This window comes from Dromiciops gliroides, chromosome 1 (assembly GCF_019393635.1).
Source record: "Dromiciops gliroides isolate mDroGli1 chromosome 1, mDroGli1.pri, whole genome shotgun sequence".
NCBI classification, from domain to species: Eukaryota; Metazoa; Chordata; class Mammalia; order Microbiotheria; family Microbiotheriidae; genus Dromiciops; species Dromiciops gliroides.
The window spans coordinates 23,223,649-23,246,070 of NC_057861.1; the positions used below are offsets into that span (position 1 = coordinate 23,223,649).

General features: G+C 36.8%; 1 protein-coding gene across 4 annotated transcripts in view; it reads left to right on the forward strand.

The window, feature by feature from the left end:
• The window catches only part of MED13L (mediator complex subunit 13L), a 428,665-nt gene that overhangs the window by 71,010 nt on the left and 335,233 nt on the right, over positions 1-22,422 (forward strand). For 3 of the 4 annotated variants that reach the window (XM_043988426.1, XM_043988440.1, XM_043988433.1), the window contains exon 2: positions 3,282-3,519. In XM_043988426.1, the coding sequence (XP_043844361.1) occupies positions 3,282-3,519 (238 nt within the window). Of the gene's footprint in view, positions 1-3,281; positions 3,520-22,422 lie in introns of those variants that run through there. The other variant, XM_043988450.1, reaches the window with a different exon arrangement.

Consider the following 22,422-nt stretch of genomic DNA (forward strand, 5'->3'; position numbering starts at 1 on the left):
CTTGTCAAAGATTCTGGAGTGGTTTGCCATTTCCTTCTCCAGATCATTTCACAGATGAGGAAACTGAGGCAAAGAGGGTCAAGTGACCTGCCCAGAATCACACTGGCTCAGGTCAAATTTGAGCTCAGGTATTCCAGACTCTTGGCCCCAGAGATCTATCCACTGCACTACCTAGTTGCCACCTCTTGGCTCCAGATCTTCTCTCTGGCTGTCCATCACACCTGAAATGTTTTCTCTCCTCTCTGACTACTGACCTCTCCCTGGTTTCCTTTGAGTCCCAACTAAAATCCCGCTTTCTCCAGGAAGCTGTTTCCAACTCCTCCAGCGCTGTCCCTCTGTTAGTTATTACCCATTGGTGTGGTTTATAGCTTGCTTTTTATGTATTTGCTTGCATGTTATCTCCTTCATTAGACGGTAAGCCCCTAGAGGCTACAGGGACTGTCTTTTGCCTTTTTTTGTATTCTCAGAGTAAGCTTCGCACTCTGTCTCTTACAGCCTGTGACCTGGGCCAAGTCACCTCCCCTCCCTCCCTCCACCTCGGTTCTTCATCTGTCAATTGAGGGGTTTGGGGTGGGTGGCCTCCTAGGCCTCCACAAGCCCCCGAAGGAGAAGGCAAAAGCTGGGGAGGGTAGGTGGGTGGGGAAAGTGGGGCTGGAGCAGGGCAAGCTGAGGAGAAAGCTTGATAGTAGGCACTTAATAAGTGCTGCTTGATTTGTTGGGTGAATTTTTATTCCTTGTCATGTCACCCATTTATTTGTAGAATTTCTCCCCTCAAATAGTCTACAACTTCCATTCTAAACATGGTTCAGAAGTGATTAAGAGGCCTTTTATCTCCCTCCCTTCCCCAGTTGTAGGAGCCTTTTCCTTCTCCCTCTGCTGGAAAGTACTTATTATTTATTTTGTTCCTTCTCTCAGGACATGTCCTCCCCACGCCGCCCCCCCCCCAGCTACTTGACTGTTTTGTTTTTGCTGTTGCATCCCCAGTACCTAGCATAACGCTCGACGTGTTCTTTGGTGTTGAGTAAATTCTGGTTGAATTGAATGAATACCTAAATGTATCTATTTTATTTCTCCATATTTCTGTTTAATGATTTGTTTAGGCACTAGGTTCATCTAGTGACTCAGGAAGAGTTGCAAAATTTTCAAAACATTTTTTAAAAATAGCAAACAATAAGATCATTGCTAAATTTAAATATAATTTATAATATTTCAGATTTGAAGATGAATTTAGCTTTAAATAAAAGAGAGTAAATTAAATTAATCCTCTATTTGGATTGGATTCATATTATACCTCTAGGGCCAAGTGGATGGAATTCAAGTCCGTCCTCAGACACTCACTGGCCTATGTGACCCTTGGCAAGTCACCTTGTTTGCCTCCATTTCCTTATCAGTAAACTCACCTGGATAAGGGAATGGCAAACCACTCTAGTATCTTTGCTAAGAAAACCCCAAATGGGGTCATGACGAAGAGTCGGATACAACTGAAATGACTGAACAACATGTGCCACAATAATAGTTATAATAATAATAATAGTAATATTAATAGTACTTTAGTACTTTACTTCACTTCACTCTCCTGACCTGTCAAAACTCATAAGGTCCTTTCATCTAAAGAACAAATAAAGAGACGAAGGATCAAGGTCAGAGGAGAAGGCCCAAGGCATTGCCCTTCTATAACTCCTGAAAGCGTGTTCCCCAGCATCTTCACGTGGGGAATGGAGAGAAGCATCACCTGTGGTCTGTGCGTGTGTGGTAGCCCCTCATTACAGAGGAGTCATCTCTGGACAGAGGAGGCACAGGATGGTTCAGTGAATTTCCTCAGGACAAAACAGCAAATTAGGCCACTCAAGTGGTGGAAAGAACAGTGGATAGAACACTGACCCTGGCTGGAGGAACCGAGTTCAAATTCAGTCCAGACACTTACTAGTTGTATGACCCTGAGCAGGTTGGGCAGCCTCTGTTTGCCTCAGTTTCCTCGACTGCAAAATATGGATAGTAACAGGTCTTACCTCACAGGATAATTGTGAGGATCAGAAGAATTTGTGAAGCATGTGGACATGGAGCTGTACAGAGTAGGCCTGATATAACTGTCAGCTCTCGTGATTAGTGACAGAGCCAGGGTCTTCTGTGCCTCACAGGTAGAATCCTTCTCATAGTTCATTCTGCTTCTTTCAGTAACAACTTTCCTTAAGACTGACCCACCTGGTAGTAAATTCAGTTCAGTGGAATCTTATTTCATTTGTTAACATCTTGAATATGGTGAGTTTCTGGCACTAATATTCGGTATTATTTTGGTTGTAAGATCCTTTAAAGGTTCAAAATGCTAATGTTCACTTAGGTGAATCTCTTTTGTTACATCCGTTTCAGTACGTTGTGGTTCTTACTCTTGTCCTCTAGAATTTCTGATCTAGTCCTTTCCATTCATTTTTCTGGAGCACTTTTTCCCCCATTCATTTTTTTGAAAGTTCCACTTTGGCTATGTATGGTTCTAATCCAAAATTCTAACCAAATTTATCAACAACTTCCTGAACTAAAATCACATTTTGGTTATTAAATGTAACAAAAAAAGGAACTTGGAAAATAAAATACTTTTTAAAAGTCAAGCTTAAAATTGTAATTTCTAGTTTTTCCTTCTCTGATGAGGAATAATTGTTAGTTGCTTGCCTTTCATTTTGTTTTTCTTATGGTATGGGAGATATGTGGATACATTTCACTGGGATTCAGTTTGCTCCTAGTTTGACTTAGAATAATTTCCCTAATATCCTTACAGTTTTATAAGGAAGTGTATATTCTTAAGTGCTATTGCTAACTTGGCTACTAAATTTCTTCCCTTGGTGAGTAAATCTGTTTTTACTGACTAAGGGAATTTTTAGGCTCCCTGTTATTAGGATATAGTAATTGTATTATATAATAAATAAAAAGTATGAGATTATTTAGACAACTGGATTTACTTTGAAATCATGACATTTAATATAACCTGATGATTCAAAGGTGTCATTTTAAAATCTGTTTGTAGAAGAAACCATTTCCCATCTCTTTTATTAAATTGAAAAAAAAAAGATATATATTTATAAATTTATATAGGTATGCATACACACATACATATAAATGTATTGTGTGTGTTTGTATAGAATACTCTTCCCCTGTGTTGTGATGCTTTGGGGTATTCCTTTTTTGGGGGTATAACATTTAAGCCTATTGAGTAAAAGGTGACATATTAGAGGAGAATAATTTTTTAAAAAGGCAATTGGAAAATAATTAATTTTTCTTTCCTTTTATAGGCTGAGCTCACAGGAATCAAATGGCGTAGGTACAATTTTGGAGGGCATGGGGACTGTGGTCCCATCATTTCAGCCCCTGCCCAGGATGATCCGATCCTGTTAAGTTTCATTCGCTGCCTGCAAGCCAATCTGCTGTGTGTTTGGCGCCGTGACGTCAAACCAGACTGCAAAGAGTTGTGGATATTCTGGTGGGGAGATGAACCAAACTTAGTGGATGTGATACATCATGAGTTACACAGTAAGTGGTTTTTTTTAATGATCATTCTGTAGCATTTAGAAAATTAATTTGTGCCACACTTTATAAAGGCCACTGATGGTCTTGCTTAGATCATATTTGAGAGGTGTGTTAGTTGTTTATGAAGAAAATTTCATACTTCAAGTGTTAGTGGCTATGACTGAATGGCCAGATAAAGTGAAGCAAATTTACTTCAGCTTGGACAGTGACAGTTCAGAAAATGTGAACATTGTAATACGTTCTTAACTCTTACTCTTTGAGAGGCTGAGTGCGATAGTGGATAAATGGCCTGTTTTGGAGTCAGAAATCCAGATTCATGTCTGCCCTCTGTTATGTCCAATGAAATTCTCAAAGTCTATAAGCTTTAGAAAGGTTCTGTTCTGCATTTATATAGAAAGTCATCATTCCCAGGGTTCAGTTCTTAAAAAAAAAATATTCTTACAAAATTGGAGTCAGCCTCTCATAGGCATTAAATTACAGTTTAACATAGGACAATATTAAAAAAAATGGGGTCCTAAGTAATTCACTCCAGAGGGTCTTTGAATGTATTATTTTAAAGTGTTATAAAAAATGAAAATAACTCATTAGAGTGATCTTTTTAATATCATGCTTTCTCTTCAATGTGTTGGTTCCTGTCACAGAGGTAAAAATAAGCAGGTCTTTTGGTATCTTGATTTGACAAAATTAACATACACTTCCAGTTGGCCTAAGTTGCTTTTTCCATTAACCTCTAATTTACCACTAGTCTGATGGAAAATGTTTAGTTTTTCTTTAGTTCATGAGTATTTATGATTTCTTTAATCACAATGTCAATCACTCAGTGAACATTTATTAAATACTTACTGTGTGCCAGGCACTGTGCTAAATAATGGGGGTACAAAGAAAGACAAAAGACAGCCCTTGCTCATGCCAACATCAGGGTGCAGATTTGTAGACAGGATGAATGGGGGAGCCAGTCTTAAAGGGACAGAAATGAGATTGAAAAGCTTTCTTGAACAGTAGCAAGGGAAATCTGGAGGTAGAGATGGGGAGGGGCAGAGTTCTAGGTAAGGGGACAACCAGGGAAAATTCTGAGGAGATAAAATTTCTTGGGGGAGGAATAGCAGGGAAGCTGGGTCCCTGGTGGGAAGTAAAAGGAAGAAGTGACTGGTTCATGAAAGACTTTAAAAGCCAGATAGAGGAATTTATATTTGATCCTAGAAGTAATAGGGAGCCACTGGAGGTTATTGAGTAAGGGAGGTGATCACTTTGATAGCTGAATAGAGGCCTGGAGTAGAGGACAACTATCAGGCTACATTGCTATAGCATGAGGTGAAGAGGGTCTGCACTAGTGGAATGATAGCATCTTCAACGAAGAGGGGCTTATAGGATAGATGTCATTCAAGGAGAAAGAGCAGGATGTGGCAACTGATTGGTTATAGGCATGAGAGAATGAAGATCAGTGGAGGACACCTGAGTTTTGAACCCAAAGGTCTTTCTCCAAAGAACTTTAATTTAGCTTATTGTCTTCTGCTTAATCAAGATTTCTTGTTTTCTGTTGTTAGGATTTTTTTCTTCAGTGATATTAATTCAGATCTTTCCCTCAAGCTACTAATGTGTTTTAGGTCACATTCTACAAGTGAACCAATTTATAACCAGACACTAGCATATAATCCTGGGCAAGCCACTTAACCTCTCTGGGTCTCAGTCTCCTCATCTATCTGTAAAATCGGATTAGGATGAAAAAAGATAATAAACATTTTTACTTATAATTTTGGATTCCAATTTTTATCCTTCCTTCCCTCCCTCCCTCCCTTAACTCTCCCTGAGGCAGCAAGCAATCATATATGGGTTATACATGTGTAATTGTGTAAAACATTACAATATTTTGTACAAGAAAACTTGAATAAAAGAAAAAAATGAAATAAAGTGAAAAATCGCCTGCTTCAGTCTGTGTTCCATCAATAGCAGTTCTTTCTTTGGAGGTGGGTAGTGTGTTTCATCAATAGTCCTTTGGGATTGTCTTGGGTCATTGTATTGCTGAGAATAGTTAAGTCTTCCACAGTTCTTCATCAAACATTTTTGTCGTCTCTGTGCACAATGTTTCTTGGTTCTGCTCTCTTCACTATACATCAGTTCATACAAGTCTTTTCAGGCCTTTCTGAAATCATCCTGCTTGTCATTTCTTATAGCACAATAATATTCCATCACTATCATATACCACAGCTTGTTTAGCCATTCCCTAACTGATGGGCAATCCTTTGATTTCTAATTCTTAGCCACCACAAAAAGAAGTGCAATAAATATTTTTGTACAAATGGGTCTTTTTCTCTTTTGGGGAATGTCTTTGGGATATAAACCTAGCAGTGATATTGCTGGATCAAAGGGTATGTGCAGTTCCATAGCTTGGGCATAGTTCCAAACTGCCCTCCAGAATGGTTGGATCTTTTCACAACTCCACCAACAGTGGATTAGAGTCCCAGCTTTCCCACATCCCCTCCAACATCCAGTATTTGCCATTTTTGTTATATTTTCCATGAAAAGAAATAGTACTTATAAATCTCTGCAAATCTTTAAGAACTATATAAATGCTAGCTATCATTATTGCTATTACTATTAATCTAACCCCCCTGAGATCAAATACATTTTTACTTAGCTGTTAAAATTCATGCAAATAGAAGCATTAGCTTCTCTTTGAAACACGTTGTATTACTAGTATTTTATCCAGTTACTTCTCCTCTCCCCTCCCCTCCCTTATTTCCATTACCTGTTCCAGTTTTCTTAGACTGGTTTAAAGGCCCCCTAGACAATATCTACCATCTTTCCTTTTTTTCCTCCAGACTGTCTCCTATCATAACAGCCAGAGGGCAGTAAACTACACTAGACCAAACTGTGTATTCGACACCCTACTTATCTACTGTTCAATTTGTTTTTTCCCTCTCCCTCTTCTTCCTCCTGTCCCCTCTGGCATTTTCCTTTTTCCTCTCCTGCTGCCTACTTTCTCTTCTTACCCTTCTCCTTTTCCCTCCCATTTTCCCTTCTTTCTCACTCTTTCTCCTCCCTCTTCCATTCCTTTTCCTCTTCTGTTGCCTGTCCCTTTCTCTGTCTCTCTGTCCTTTCTCTACTTTCCCCTCTTTTTCTTCCCCTCTTTCCATTCCTCTTCCATTTACCCTTCCCCCTCCTCTTTTTTTATCCCCTCTCTAGCCTCTTCTTTTTTTTCCATTATGGTTTATGAGCATCTTTAGTATTTTTAATTAAAATCACAACAGTCCTGATCCTTACCAGGTTGTTTATTTGCAAGTATAACTGGTGACATTTTAGGACTCTTGCCCTTATGGCATCAGGACTGCTTTATGTGGGTAGAAATGAATCAATTAAAAATTTGAATTTTGAGACCAACCAGATCAAAGTTAAGTCAGATGTTAATTTTTAAAGCAGTTATTTCTTTCAGGGTACTAGTGAGATTTACATTTGAGTTGTAGGCAGTGCCCGAAGGCTGGGTGAACACTTCTAATGCACATTACAGTTGAGATTCTTTTTGTGTGTGAGTTCAAGTAGATAGCTGTTGAGGTCCATATCACTTCTCAAAGTCTGTGATTCTTTTAGAATTGTATTCAATTAAAATTTTGTGGGACCATGGCATTTTCTCATTTCCTTCTGTGCCTTTTAAGTTTTCCATCTTATTTCTTCTCTTTAGGTTTTATTTTCATATCTGTTACCCATTCTTTTCTATTTTTGTTTCTATCTGGCCTTCATTTTCTAGCATCAGAAGGCATCATTTTATGAGGCAAAATATGGGACAAATCTTTGTTTTATGAGACAAAAAAGTTTTCAGAGAGAATTTACAGTTCATTGGTAGGTACTTAAGACCTATTTAGTAGATAATGTGACTTGTTTACTTACAAAAACAAGGGACGAGATTGATATTTTTAGAAATTGTACTTAGGAATAATGTTGCTTCTGGTGTATTTTATTTCTTTCTAAATTGAGAAAGAGGTTGGAGTTTAAATTGCGTAAGGATTAAGAAATTTCTTAATATAATACATATAATTCCAGTAATGTCTTGAGGGGAGTATAGCCCAGTCACAAGAGAGCTAGTTTTAGAGTCAGGCAGACTGAAGTCCTGCCTCTGACAGGCCAGCTGGGTGGGCCTCCTGGGCTCCAGACCAGTGGTGTGAACCTCAGATCTTCAGTAAACTGTATGTTAGGAATCCTGAGGACCTCATTGACTTGGAAGACCACATATTTATCTACATTCTGTTGTATTTTATGTCATTAATATTTACCCATTGCCTTTTCATCTGATTGGGGGTTCTTTTTGTCCCCTGAAGTTTGGTGGGTTAGCCTGCTGTGTATTTGACATCTGTAAGACTAGACTTTGCAGAGAGGTTCTTGTTTTGGAGTTCAGCAGTGAAGTCACAGATTTGGTGTTAAGTGGTCTCTCCACAGGAATCTAAGCAAAGGCATCCCATATAGAGTGAACATTTTTTCCTTTTCCTTCTCCTTCTTAGCGAGACTGATAACAGTGCAAAAAGCTTTTCTTCTGAGTTGCATCAGCAAAATGTTCCTGTGCTGTGAAAAGAGATATGACTCTATTGAGTGGTATTCTATGTAAAGAAGAAATTATTTTGATTAGGTTTTTTTTTTTAAATTATGGAGGATACGGAAGCAATATGAGGGGTAAACACGAAAAGGAAGCACTTAGAGAAATTCTTACAGTCTTTCTCTGAGTGCATAAGATTGACAGATATGAGGAAAAGGGAAGTATATGGATTGAGCAATGAAACTAGTGTGGTTTCTACAGAAATGAAAAGAAACAACTCCTTATTTTGTGAAAGTAGTTTTTCATTTGTGAATTAATGAAGTCTTTCCTAATATTTTGTCATTTCATCAACTCGAATGCAAGACTTTCTTTGATTTTTGTAGTGTCTTTTATCTTACTGTTTGTCATTATTTCATTGACTTTAATGGAAGACTTTTTGTTTGTTTGATGCTTTGCCATTTTTATAGAGTCCTTGAGTGTCAGGGAACCTTTGGTGAATGCTTTGTCTAGCACCTGTTTGTAGACAGCAGGAGCAGGGCTGGAGTCTTCTGACCCCCTAACCCATTGCCAGTTTTTTTCTATTGCCTGTTCTTACATTCCTTAAAAATGGTTCTTCATCCCTTACAATGCAAGAATTCCTCCAGTGAAATGCTGCTGCTGAGTGATTTCATTACTGTGTGTAATACATAGCTTAAAAGACAAGAACAAAGAGTTACTTGAGAATATCTCAGAATTAGTTGGCCCCAAACACCTCTGTGATGCCCCTTCATCTGAAATAGGACACTCATCTGCACACTGGGTCTCACCCCTTTAAGGCACTTTGCAGTTTTTGGAGAGTGACTTGCCCCAGAACTAGTAAGTGCCTGAGGCTAGGTGTGAACTCAGGTCTTCCTGACTGCTCGATCCCCTGGACCACCACTGGCCTCTGTGCACCCCAAGGGACATGTAACAAACATCTGGATAGGCCACAGGATAGGGGCAGTTGCTGCTGAGTATATGCCTATGGCTCAGCGTTTTCCTCCTTTTGCTTCTTTTTGGCTGTTTCTCATATTATTTATTTTACTGTTGTTTCCAGCTAAACTTTTTTCTTAAGCACAGTGTTTCTTCCTTAAAATGTAAGCTAATCAAAAGCAAGAAATTAGTACTTGGCACTTATCAGGTGTTTAAGAAATGCTTATTGGGTGGTTGTGTTTGACATTACAATTCCTTTTTAGTCCTGCTTCCATTCTCTTTGCAGGGTTATTGCCCATCCCTTTCCTTTGCTCACTCTTGTAGAGTAGCCAAGATAAGAAAGAGACATTCCCTTACTTGACCTTTGTCTAGGCATCCCATCCATTTCAGGTGAGCACTCCTCTTTCTTCTACTTCTTAGAATGGCTAGCTTCTTTCAAGATGTGTAACTCAGTGGCCTCTTCTGCAGGAGGCCTGGCCTTGTGCCTCTCCTCAAAAATCATATTCATCTATTTTATCTATTTTTCTCTTATGTGTTCTCTCCTCCAATAAAATGTAAAGCATTGAACAGATGGATTGTTTCTTTTCTGTCTTTGCATCCACAGTGTGTGATAAATAGAAAGGGGAAGGGAAGAAGCATTTATTTAGTGCCTACTATGTGCCAAGTATTGTCCTAAATACTTTAAAAATTAATAAACATTTTTGTTTATAGTTTTGAGTTCCAAATTTTATCCCTCCTTCCCTCCCTCTCCTAACCCCCTCCTGAGGTGGTAAGCAATCAGATATGGGTTATACATGTGCAATTATATAAAACATGACCATATTTGTCATTTTGTACAAGAAAACTTGAATAACAGAAAAAAATGAAAGAAAGTGAAAAATCGCCTGCTTCAGTCTGTGTTCCATCAATATCAGTTCTTTCTTTAGAGGTGGATAGCATGTTTCATCAGTAGTCCTTTGGCATTGTCTTGGGTCATTGTATTGCTGAGAATAGTTAAGTCATTCACAGTCCTTCATCAAACAGTATTGCTGTCTCTGCGCACAACGTTCTCTTGGTTTTGCTCATTTCACTATACATCAGTTCATACAAGTCCTTCCAGGCTTTTCTGAAATCATCCTGTTTGTCATTTCTTATATGTGCTAAGTACTTTACAAATATCACATCACCTGATATGGTTTGATAAATTCTTGTTGGTTGCTTGGTACTTAATAAATGTGTGTCAAAGGAGTGAAATGCTAGTTGCCCTATCCAGCTGATTGCCTTTTTCAATCATTCGTTTCCCTGAGGATGTTTTTTATGTTACTTCTTGAATGCCATTCATTGTTGGTAATGTGCCACAGCCTGCTTCTACTTGTCATTGCCCTTTGGGTCTTCTAAAGTTTGGATTCTTCAAAGATCATGGTGTTCCATGATCCTAGACCACCCAGCATGCCAAGGGGAGTATTGGTGTTACAAAGCAGCTTGGGATTGTTGAATGCTTCAAGCATTTTCCCAAATGTGATTCAGACCCCTCTTGCCTTCTTGGTGAATCTCGGGCTCTGTTCATTGTCCATCTGTGGTGCCTGTCTTTACTTCATGTAAGTACCAGCTTACAAGCATGCTACTCGAAGAAGTACTCTTTGATAATAATTTATAGATTTTACAGATGACAGTACAGGTAGCATAGCCACCCAACTCAACTGAAGAAATTCACCAATGTAGGAAGCATTTTGAATTTTTTTTTTTTTGCAGCCAATTTGTGGACAGTTAGTCAATTACTAGATTATGATGAATTCAGAGCCTTTGTAGCTGGCATTTTTCTCCTGATATTCTTAAAACAATGGTAGCCTAGTCTCTCTCCTATTAAACTATTATAAAAACTATTATGATAATTTTTTAAACTCTGATGAATGCCAGTGTAAAATAGAAACATATAACCATGCTGGTAGTGACTATTAAATGACCTAAAGTCACTTAGAAGAAGAGAAAGGATGGTGTGTGTGTGTGTGTGTGTGTGTGTGTGTTGGTAGTTGACTTATTGTCCAGCCATGAGTTTGAAGCAGGCTTTGTTTGGATAGCATTACATTTTGGCAAGAATGAATTTTATTTCAAGCCCATTTAAAAAAGCTTGAACCATCTGCTTCATGAATTAGTTTCATAAGACCTGAGAACACATTTTCAGGCATGAAAGGGATTTTAAGACAAGAGCAATGGACAAAATGAACAAAATGGAGAATTTAGAGGAGGAAAATTTGCATGTTAAAATCTTAAAAAAAAAAAAGTCAGTCCAATCTCTTATAGTTAGTGTAAAAGTAAAGTGTGGATATGGGTTATTTGAAACTATAGCTAATCTACAGACTATTTAGGTAAATGGCACCAGGGCTTGTGTATGCTGTGATATGTTAGTTGGTATGTTATAATTCCCTTGGACTTAATGAAATAAACCCATTCCAGTATGTCTGTTAAATGAGGCCTTGTTCTCATTTTGGGATTATAAAAAAGTGCTTCCTGTGAAAGTGACAACCATTTTACCCATAAAATTGACAGGAGTTGAACCATGGGCAAAATGTCATTCATTTTATTTTAATTTCTTTTAAAAGAGGAAATTTAACTCCTGCTTTCCTTCCCACTAGGTTTTGTTTTTGTTTTTTTGTTTTTGTTTTTTTTTTTTTTCATTACTAGAGGCTAATGTATGATTCATTGAAATTAATCCCTCTGGTTAAATTGGAAGCAGGAGTAGCACTTCTTTTCATCATATGACTCTATTTAATATTCCTCAAACAGAGAAATGTGTTAGAAAATCTTTAAAAACTACATGTAGACTGTATAGTCCTCTGCATCATGGATCTGTAGTGTGCATCCACATTTATCTTACAATGTACTATGGATTTCATTGCTTTGTGATAAATCAGAATTTATATTGTTTTTAAAATGTACCTTTCATGTTGCTGTTTCTTTGAGCAGACTAAGCCTGCCTTTGTAAATCATTATAGTAAGAAAAATTGTCACTAAATGCTGGTACCCACGGCATTTTAAAAAGAAAAACAATAAAACAAGTTCTGTACTTTGTGAAAAAAGTCTGTTTTGATGTTGGAGAGTTTCTAAAATTTAGCTCTTAAATTATTCAGAACTTGATATATTTTCTGATGTATGTGATAATTACAGTATCTATTGCTTTATTTCACTGTTCTCACTTTTGAAAAAATGAATTTGCTTAGGTTGTAAAACAATGGTAATTATGTGCTTCAAAGAAAGTCAAATACATATTAAGAATTTGATAAGTTATAAACTTGAATTATAAAATCCTGGCAGGATTATAAGGACGAGAATTTTTTCTTCTTTAGCAAAGAAAGAAGTAGGACTAATAAATTAGAGAGAACTTTAAAGCTAAATATGCTTGGAATTAGCTAGAGTGTTGAGACCAAGCTAAAGTCCACCTTGTGAATGTAAATAAAATCGTTGTTTTACCACAGGCAACTTATTGAACCATGTAATTAGTTTTTTTCTATGAAAAATGAGATCATTTATAGTGAGCCTGCTGTGTGGTATGTAAAGGATTTAGATTCTAGTTACATGAAAATTAAATAATCATTAAAAGATTGTATTTCTTAAAATGCTGCTTGAGGGGAAAATGAAGAAATCTAATCAGCAGAATCTATTTATTTATTTATTTATTTATTTATTTATTTATTTATTTGTGCTGTTTAGTGGGTGTGTTTAGACAATAATTTCCATAGTCAATGTTTTTGCTTGAAGAAATTCTTTTCTCATTCATATAAAGTGACTTAACTCTGTAAAGTAAATTTAAATTATTTGAAGTAAATTTGCATGAATAATGTCAGGATTTTTGATTTTATGAATTATTGTGAATGAATAAAACTTTCAAAAATACTTAAAAGTAGGTGAACTGTGGTGTCTGCATAAAAATGTCCATATTCAAAATAATTTAATGATTTGTCAAAACTAATTTTAATGATATGATTTTTAAAAAATTGAACATTGCTACCAATCCAAATGATTTTTCTCTTCAAACACTTGTGTTTAGCACACTCATTTTTTCTGGGGAGGTGAGAAGTTCAGGTCTCCTCTCTATCACCAAATCTCTCAGTGGCCTCAGCCTCACTCTTAGACAACAAACCTTAAAGTCAATAAAACTACAAAGACTGTGGAAGCCTTGGCATGCTTCCCTTCCTGGCCGGCTCATCACCATGTTGTCTACATTTGTGTGGAACCTTTTCTGTGTTTGTTTGTTTTTGTTTGTTTGTTTTTTTGGTTAGGACTTGTGATTTCATCGTTGTTGAGACCTTGTGGTATAGAAACTCCTTCAAGTGATAAAAAGCTCAGTCACTAGTCAATGACTTTAAAGTCTGAGAGGTTGCCTGGGCTTCTGAGTATGTTACAGGCATGATTTGAACATGGCTTCTTCTGACTTCCTGAATCACAGTGCAGTTTGGCCTCTGAACCATAGAAACCTCTTAGGAGAGTTGTGAAGTTTAGAATGCTTCTGTCCTGAACTGCTAAGGAGGACTCAATGCAAATGTTGTCTTTTCAGTTTTATAGATGTGAAAACAGAGGCTAGGAAAAGCGTGATGACTTGCTGAAAGTGTACACCCATCTATTAGGTGTTAGAATTAGAATCTCCTCCAACCCTCTCTGGATTTCACCACTATATTCCTACCTCTCCTTTCCTCACCTTGTTTGTGCTGTTGTCTTCCTCTTCTAGTATGTAACCTTCTTTAGGGCATGGACTGTTTTTTCACTTGTATTTGTGTCCCAACCACTTAGCCCAGTGCTAGGCACCTAGTTAGTACTTAATAAATATTTGTTGTTTGCCTGTCTTCCTGAAGTTTGGGGTGGAAGTGGGGGTGAGAGGGTGGGGAAGCAAAGAAAAATAAAAGCATTAAAAAACAAATTCATAGTAAAGCAAAAATAAATTCCTACATTGGCCTTGTCTGAAAATGTGTTCCTTAACTTCCTTCAGATTCCCTATGTAATTTGGAAGACTCTCCTGGAAGGAGTGACCAAGTTATTTATGCTTAACTTAGAAAGATGACTAGATTTATAAATTGGTACATTTTAAACATTTTGGGCTTAGTTTTAAAGATTTGCATGTGTTTGAAATGGATTATTGAAGGTTTTAAGGGAATAGTTGGATCCCTGTACCCCATTCCACTTTTGGAAAGCTCTGGTTGCAGGAAGTTTTTCCTAACATCGACCCCAAATTCACCCCTGTGCTACTTCTGGCCCTGTGTGTAGTTGTCTTCTGGTTCCAGGTATATCCCTCCTCGTCCTTCTTTCATTCACAGGATCATTTTTCAGATATCTGGAAAGAGTGATCATGTATTCTTTAAGACTTTTCTTCAGGTTAAACGTCCCTCCTTTCCTTCAGAGATCTTTATACAGTATGATCTTATCTTCCTTTAAGATCCTAGTAGCCTTCCCCTGGATGATCTCCAGCTCACTGATTTCCTTCTAAAAATATGGCCGTTAGAACTGAATACAGGATTCTGCATGTGGTCTGACGTGCCAGTGGGACCAGCATGTTCCTTATTCCTGGAGGTTCTGCTTCTCTTAATGTAACCTGTGAGCTCATTAACTTTTTTTGGCTGTCATCACACTTTGACATACAGTGTGTTTGTAATCTCATAAAATTCTCAGGACTCTTTCAGATGGACTGCACCCTTGGCACGCCTCCCCTGTCTGGTACTTAGGAAGCTTATTTTCTAAGCCAAAGTGTGAAACTTCCCATTTATACCTATCAAATTTAATCTTAAGGTCATAGGATAAGTCAAAGGGCCACCATTTCATCAGAGTACAGTGGGAAGAATACTAAATCAGGAGTCAAAACATTCCAGCCCTGTTATTTAATACCTATGTGGTCATAGGCAGAACACTACTTTTCTCTGAGTCTTACCTTAATTATAAAGGAAGGAAGGAAGGAAGGACAGATGGACGGATGGACGGACTGTGCCTAGTACAGTGCTAAATGATATACAAATAGCACCATCCCTCTTTTTACAAAATTGGAAAAACTTAGACAAACAGAATTTAAGTGACTTGCCCAGGGTCACCTAGCTAATGAGGTCCAGAGCTTTGCCCATTGGGCTGTCAGGCTGCCCCCAAATATGGTCATTGGAGCGGATAGTCTATAGGGCCTCTTCTAGTTCTAGTTTGCAGGGTCCCGTGACTTAATTTTTTTCATTTTTAGAACTGATTTTTATAGAAAAATATTTGTTAACTTTATTTGAAATAATGTAGAGTATTTGAGTCTCCTTAATATTTCATAAAACTTTTATAAACAGCTACTACCAGGCCATCTACTATTTCTAGCACATTTTTCTCTTAAACACTCCCAAGATTTACAAGGCTTAGTCATATACTGTTGAAGGAGATTTGGCTGTGACAGAAGTCTAGTAACCAGTTCTCCCCCATCCTAAGTAAAGTTAATTCTGTTATTCAGCACTCTACCAACTAAAGCCCTCTGAACAAACACTTCTGTTAAACCCATTTATAACTTTAGCTGTATCTACTTGTGTATTCTTGTGTAATGTCTTAAGGAAATCATTCCTAAATAAGATAGGACTCTTTTCACCTGGAAATTTTTTTTTTTATATTCAAAATGAAATGGCAGTTATTTTCATGTTCTATAGAGAATGTTTTCTTATGTTGAAATTGAAGAAATGATAGGATTTTCAAAGTGCTTGTCTGTGTAATTCTAAGGAATAACTATTAGCACTCTCTATAAAATTGTGTCAATGTTTACTCCCCCTTATAATTATAGAGGGTTTTCTCCCCCTTAAAAATAATAGGCCAGTAACTATCAGTGCTACTGTTGCATATTCAGTAACCATTTCTTATCCTCCTCCTCCTCATTTGTGCTTATGTGATACTTTAGTTTTTGCTAATGCAGCCATGTGTTTGATGTTCTAAAGCAATTACTTTTTATTTGTGTGTGTTAAGCTCTTGAGAACTGAAAAGTCATCAAATATATTCAGCCTTGTTTTAGAATTCATCACATCCAAATGCTCTTGAACATTGGGGTGGGAGTATGTACGTAGGATGATTCTTAATTAGATTTGGAGTCCAAGGACCTGGGCTTGCTTGAATCCTCTCTCTGCTTGCTAGTAGGAGCTGTGGGAGCCCTGACAGGCCGAGAGACGGACCGGATGACCTCGAAGCTCCCTTTTAGCTCTTTATTTATGATTCCAGTTAAAACACATGCTTAACAGCACTTTAGCAGGTTGAGGGCTACACAAATATCATTTGAGGCTGAGTTTTAAGTTGGTTATAGTTAGGTTGTGCTGCCACCCAGTGAATGATGACTCACCCAGTGAATGTTTTCTTGATACAGGTGAAGAGAGAAATATTTAGGGTTTGGGGCTTGGAGATTGAAGGAATTTTAGAGATTATCTGGTACAAACTCCACATTTTATGGATAAATCACGGGAAACCAAACCCAGAGAAGTGACTTAGCAGAGCTTGCCTGGGCTGTGGTAGTACGAGCAAGTGTTAGCCCAGACCTGGGGACTCCAGACCCAGTTCTGTGTCCTGTGGTATGGAGAACTCCCAGAAGAGAAAACTCACTCTACCAATTCACATCAACTTCTTTTCTGCAACTTAGAGTCTTAGAGGATGCTTAGTGCACTGAGAGGTTAGGCCAGTTGCCCAGGGTCATACAGCCAGTCTATACCAGAGACAAGACTTGAAATCAGATCTTCTTAGTTTTGAGGCTGGTTCTCCATCCACTGCACCAGGCTGTCTCTTCTCACTATAGAGCAAATGTTTTCTCTCTTAAATTTTTTTTGGGGGGATTACTGTATTCCAACATAATTGGTCTCTTTTATAAGAAATACTATGTTATATTTTATGTATTTAAAGCATTGTACTGACTCAAAGTGCCATAGGGCTCGTGACACCACAAAGGTTCCAAAGCTGTGCTCTTGACTGACAGAATCTAGCACTTATAGAGGCAGCTTCTTCTATAGGGACAAAAGAGCATTTCCTTCCTTGGCATCAGGTCCTTCTTAACTGAGAGGTGGCTGAATTGAAAAAGTAGGAAATTTCCCACCTCTCCCCTCTTTGGGAATAAACTGAAGATGAAAAATACTTCTTGCTTTTAATATAATTTTAAATGTTAAGAAATAAGTGTGTTTAAAGCCTATATATATATATATGTGTGTGTGTGTGTGTGTGTGTGTGTGTGTGTATACATACATATGTTTATATATGTATATATATACATACATGTATATTTGAAAATGATTTTATATGTGTATGGGATAAATAAGATGGTCATAGTTAAGTTAAATGAGTTTGTTGATGATTGTGGTTTTTCTAATACAATTAGAAAAAAATGGGAAAGTATAATAGAATCACATACTGTTAGAGCAGTCCTCTAAGACATATCTCCCGAGTATCATCAGGCGCACGGCTGTTCGTCACAGTCTCCTCCCCGAAAGGATGGTCCTTCAAAAACTGGCGTCCTTCAGTTATTGTTTAGCCAACTCTTAAATGTTAGTTAAAAGCTTTCATTTTTTACCACAGCTTAAAGAGGCCTTATGAATGATCTTGTCTAACTGTCTAATTTTACTGATGAGAAAACTGGGGGACTATATATATATATATATATATATATATATATATATATATATATAGAGAGAGAGAGAGAGAGAGAGAGAGAGAGAGAGAGAGAGAGACACAACTTGTGTGACTAGATTTGTCTAATGTAATTTTTTTTCTATTGTAGCTGCAAAATTAACCCCCAGAATGTTAAAATCTCCTTTCATAACATGTAGGATGGCCTTTATAAAACCAAGACATTGATAAGCCAGTTATAAAAGATAAAGAGGTACAGGAATGTCCTCTTCTGCCTCACCCAGTTCAACCACAAGGTTCTCCTACAAAGTGCTGTTAGATGTTGAGAGGAAGCAGAGAAAAGATTAAGGAATTCTCTTCCTTCCAAGAGCCATCACATATCCCAGTAAAGTGTTTTACAAGGAAACAAGGAAGAAGAGAGGGGAGCCAGTTAGGGAGGTGGCATTGAGCTGGACCTTCCAGGAAGACAAGATTCTAAGTGGCACATTTCAGGGAATGGCTTTAAGGCCCAGCAAGAGGCTTTTATGAGTATGCCCAGTCTGGAGAGGCACTGTTGAGTTTGAGAAAGAGCTAAGTCAGATTCCAAGAAAGAATTTCTTAAAGTGCTTAACTGTGTGCCAGGTACTGTGTTAAAAACTAGGATTATAGCTTCAATGACTTAGTATAGAATGAGACTGGAAAGGTTGTTGGCAAACATCTTTCTTTTCCCCCAGGACCAAAAAAAAAATCTAGTTGAATCTTCCTAATATATTTTTAAAAATTTTTAAAATCTCCCTGAATTACTTCACATAAACACTTTTATTTGTGAATAGGGCAAATTACTAGATAGTCATTACTTTTTGAGTAGGAAATATTTTGTTTTGAATACTTTTGGGAACAGATAGTAAACATAATAAATTTATTCTGTATTCCCTGAGCATACACAATTCAAGTGATGTCAGCAGAGGGTGACCCAGTGTGATATAAAGGTGAAAAAGACATTTTGTGATTAAAAACTTTTAGAGATGGCATGGATATGTCATGTTTCAGTACTTGGACTTTAGCAATATAATTAACATTAAATTCCATAAACTGCATAATTCTGAAGTTATTTTCAAGTTAAGAAGTTTAGAATTTTTTTCTTGCTATCATTCAGTTCATTCAGTTAGAAGGAAAATGGTTTTATTCATTGTATTCTGTTCTGTTATTCATGTAATTCATAAGGCCCTTGTCTCTTATTTCAGAAGTACAGCTGGGCACAGTTTGGAGTATGGGGGGGGGGGATAAGTGATTTAAGAAGAGATTTGCAAATCTTTGCCATTGATTTGGTTGGATAGATTTTTTTCTCTATCCAGAGGGAGGGAGAGACAGACAGACAGACAGGCTAACACATACAGACACACATGAGAGAGAGAGAGAGAGAAAGAATAAGGAAGTTTTAAAAGAAAGGGGAAAATGAGGTTTTAATCTGGATAAAATTTTTAGCACTACAAAACAATGAAATTCAATTCTGTTGCTTTAAAATATTTTTTGACTGAGCTTGTCTGGGGACTCCATTGTAATATCACCCTATAAGTAAGTGCTGGAAAATTTTATCAGTCTGAAGCTCTTGGTGCTTAAATGTTTTTGAATGCTTTCCCACACATACTTGTGTCTTATAAACATGATATTTATAAAATGAACTCCTTATGTTAATTCAGCTCTCTCTTGATCATGACTTAAATTGTAATTTGGCAAAGAGTCCAATAGAATACAGCTTTTTATCCTCTTGAGCCTCATCTAGGGTTGAACTACTAAAGGGTTTCTACAATATCCAAATAAACATTCAGTTAGTTCATAATTTTTGTGTGCTATGACAACATAACATTAATATGAGACTATTGCTAATGCATTGTGGGGAAAATATTCTGCCTTTAGTAATTATAAAGCAGAGCTGGCTTGCTATCCTCAAAAGTAATGATCTCAAATTGGAGAATAAATGTGTTTTTAATAAACACAGTTTCTTATTGTATATGTTAAATACTAAAGTGAAGGTGAATGATATTTCAGATCTGAATTGATCATTAGGCACATCTTGGTGAGGTTGTTTCTTTGTTAACTACCATGTGCCAAATAATTTATGCCTTCACTCATGCTACTGTTGATGAGCCAACTTGGCTAGACAGGCTTGGAGCCATTATCTTTTTGGTGAGAAACTCAGATGAGCATCTTCTGCAAGTTGCCACACTTCCCCCCCCCCCCATTATTGACCTTGTCCCAGTTCTTAATTTGAAATGGAATATCCACAGTGTTATATGGCATATTTTCTTCAATGGAAAACTTGTTTTGTTTTTGTTTTTGTTTTTTTTTTGTTAAAAGGGAATGGGAATTTTAGTTCCTCCTTTGCTGTATTATTAGATGTAATGTTTGATTTGAGCTACATCAGGTAAACATTTCACTTCAGTTCAGAAGTTGTTCAGCCTTGACACTGAGAAAAATGGAGGCCAGAGCTATAGATTTCTTCTGTGGTTTATTCACTGTAATATGAATGGAATTCTTAAAGTTAAACATGTTCTTTGTGTGCCAAAATGTCTGATATTTGTCATTTACTGAGAATGTTTCGTATCTTGGGAAAACAGTATATGTAATGCTGTGTGACTTGGACTATGGAATACGGTGATCTCTGAGTAATCAAAGTGCTAGGCTTTCTAAAGAGCATTGGAGAAATCTATGATGGGACAGAGAAATAGACTGCAAAATAGACTTAGATTTAGATGTGCTGTAAAAGTCATCCTTCAAAAATGGTGTAACCAGTGAGAGTGAAAGATTGTCCTGAGCACAGCTTAGTTGTTGGTTGAGTGTCCACACTACATTAAGAGACTGAGTACTCTGGGTGGACGGACCACTTTGGGATAATTTCATTGTTGTTGAAATTAAAACTCTTTAATGTTCAGCAATATCACACTATTCTATTTCAGTAATTGTAACGTCTTAGAGAGTGTTTGAAAATTTTATTTCATACTTTGGAGCCATGTCTTTTTTCTTCAAAAAATTAAAACAATTCAATATGAATGAATAGTATTATTATTTTTGTGATAATGATATAGGTGTGTGTTTGTATTCTTTCATCCTTGTCTCCCCTGTGCTAATATGCTAGAATTTATTAAGCACCTACTATGTGCCAGACATTGTGCTAAATGCTGGATAGCACAGTGCCTTACACATGTAGACACTTAATAAATGCTTTTTGAATAGCCACAGATTTAATGGATTTGTGTAGTTCTGATAAAGTTTACATGCTGATTAAGTTTTTAGTTATACATCAGATGACTATGAATGGAAATTATATAGGTATATATTTATTATTGCAGTTATTCCAAATTTTTTAATTGGATGGCACCTCAGTGGTCAGCCTGTGTCATATCATGTAATTTCAAAGAATATTTAACATAATTTATGAGACAAGGGCCTTATGAACTTATAAATACATTATGGATTGAATGACCTTGACTGTGCTACTAGGTAGATTATAAACTATTTATAGTGCTACATAGAAATGATTAGCTAAAATTACATGACTAAGGTGATCTCTGAGAGAGCCCCAAACGATGCTCTCTGAAGTCAGATTGATAACTTCCATTGAACTTTAAGTCTATTACCCTGGAGTTCTGAATGAATTACTGCTCTTTTCAAACATGATTACAGACTACACAATGAGATGAGAGAATATACTATTTGGATAAATGCTTTCAGTTACATCTTGGGTGGTGTCTCTCCCCCTCCCCCAACTTATTTTGGTTTTCCTAAAAAGAACAACACAAAACAACTTTAAGAAAGTTGTTTTTTGTTGGGTTTTGTTGAATTGAAAATATTGAAAACAATGATAATTAATCTTTTAAAAACTTTGCTTGTGACTTTTCACAAATTCATTAGATAACTTTAGAAGTCATTAAGATTTTAGAGAATATGCAGAGTTCATTTTTTCTAACCTTTCTTCCCTTCTCCCAACAGTGGTCTGAGATTTTCTAGATATTCAAACTCTAACCTCCCAAAAATTCCTTCAAGAGTTATAGAAGAATCCTGCCCTCCTATCATTTGTGAACCAGACCTTCCTGACCAAGAATGAACTATCATTTTTTTCCCCCTTTTGTGATTGGGTTTTAGCTGTAGTGTCAGTCATTGGTATTGGGGATTGTCTCCTCTTTCCTATATCCAAAATGGAGCAGAGGTTAAGTAATGTACTCGTGATCAGACAGCCTGAGTGCTACAACTGGGGCTTGAGCCTAACTCTTTTGATCTTAAGTCCAAAGCTTTCTTTCATGCCATGAAAAGTAACCACAAATGACTTCAACTCTAGGACCTTAATAGTTGTGTTTTTTTAAAGATTAGAAATAAATTAAATATTCTAGGCCAAATACCTAATTAAAATAATATGCTGTAGAAAAAATTAGTTGATATGTTGAAGATGATACTACAACTCTAATAAAAATAGAAGAAAGACTTGGTTAAACCATGGTTGGAGATAATTTTGAGATATTGCTATAAATACAGCTTGCATGTGAATATGACAGCACTTTAAAAAAGTCCTCTGCCGAGGATAGTAAGTAGTAATCCATGTATAGAATTTGTAGAGAAGGAATATTATATCAGTTTTCTACAGTTCTTAAAATTTTATCTATCACATATTTACTGAATATTGTTTGTAATCACAACAAAAATGTGGAGAAATCCCTGTCCTCACTGAAGTTTCTGTCTAGTAAGGGAAATTGAAACATGTAAAATAAATAACTGAAATCCAGATCATCATCTAAACATACAGTGAGAGTGGTTTATAGGATCATTTTCAGAAGAGGGAAAATCACTTCAGTTTGGGTGATGTTAAGGCTAAAATAATCTGTTAA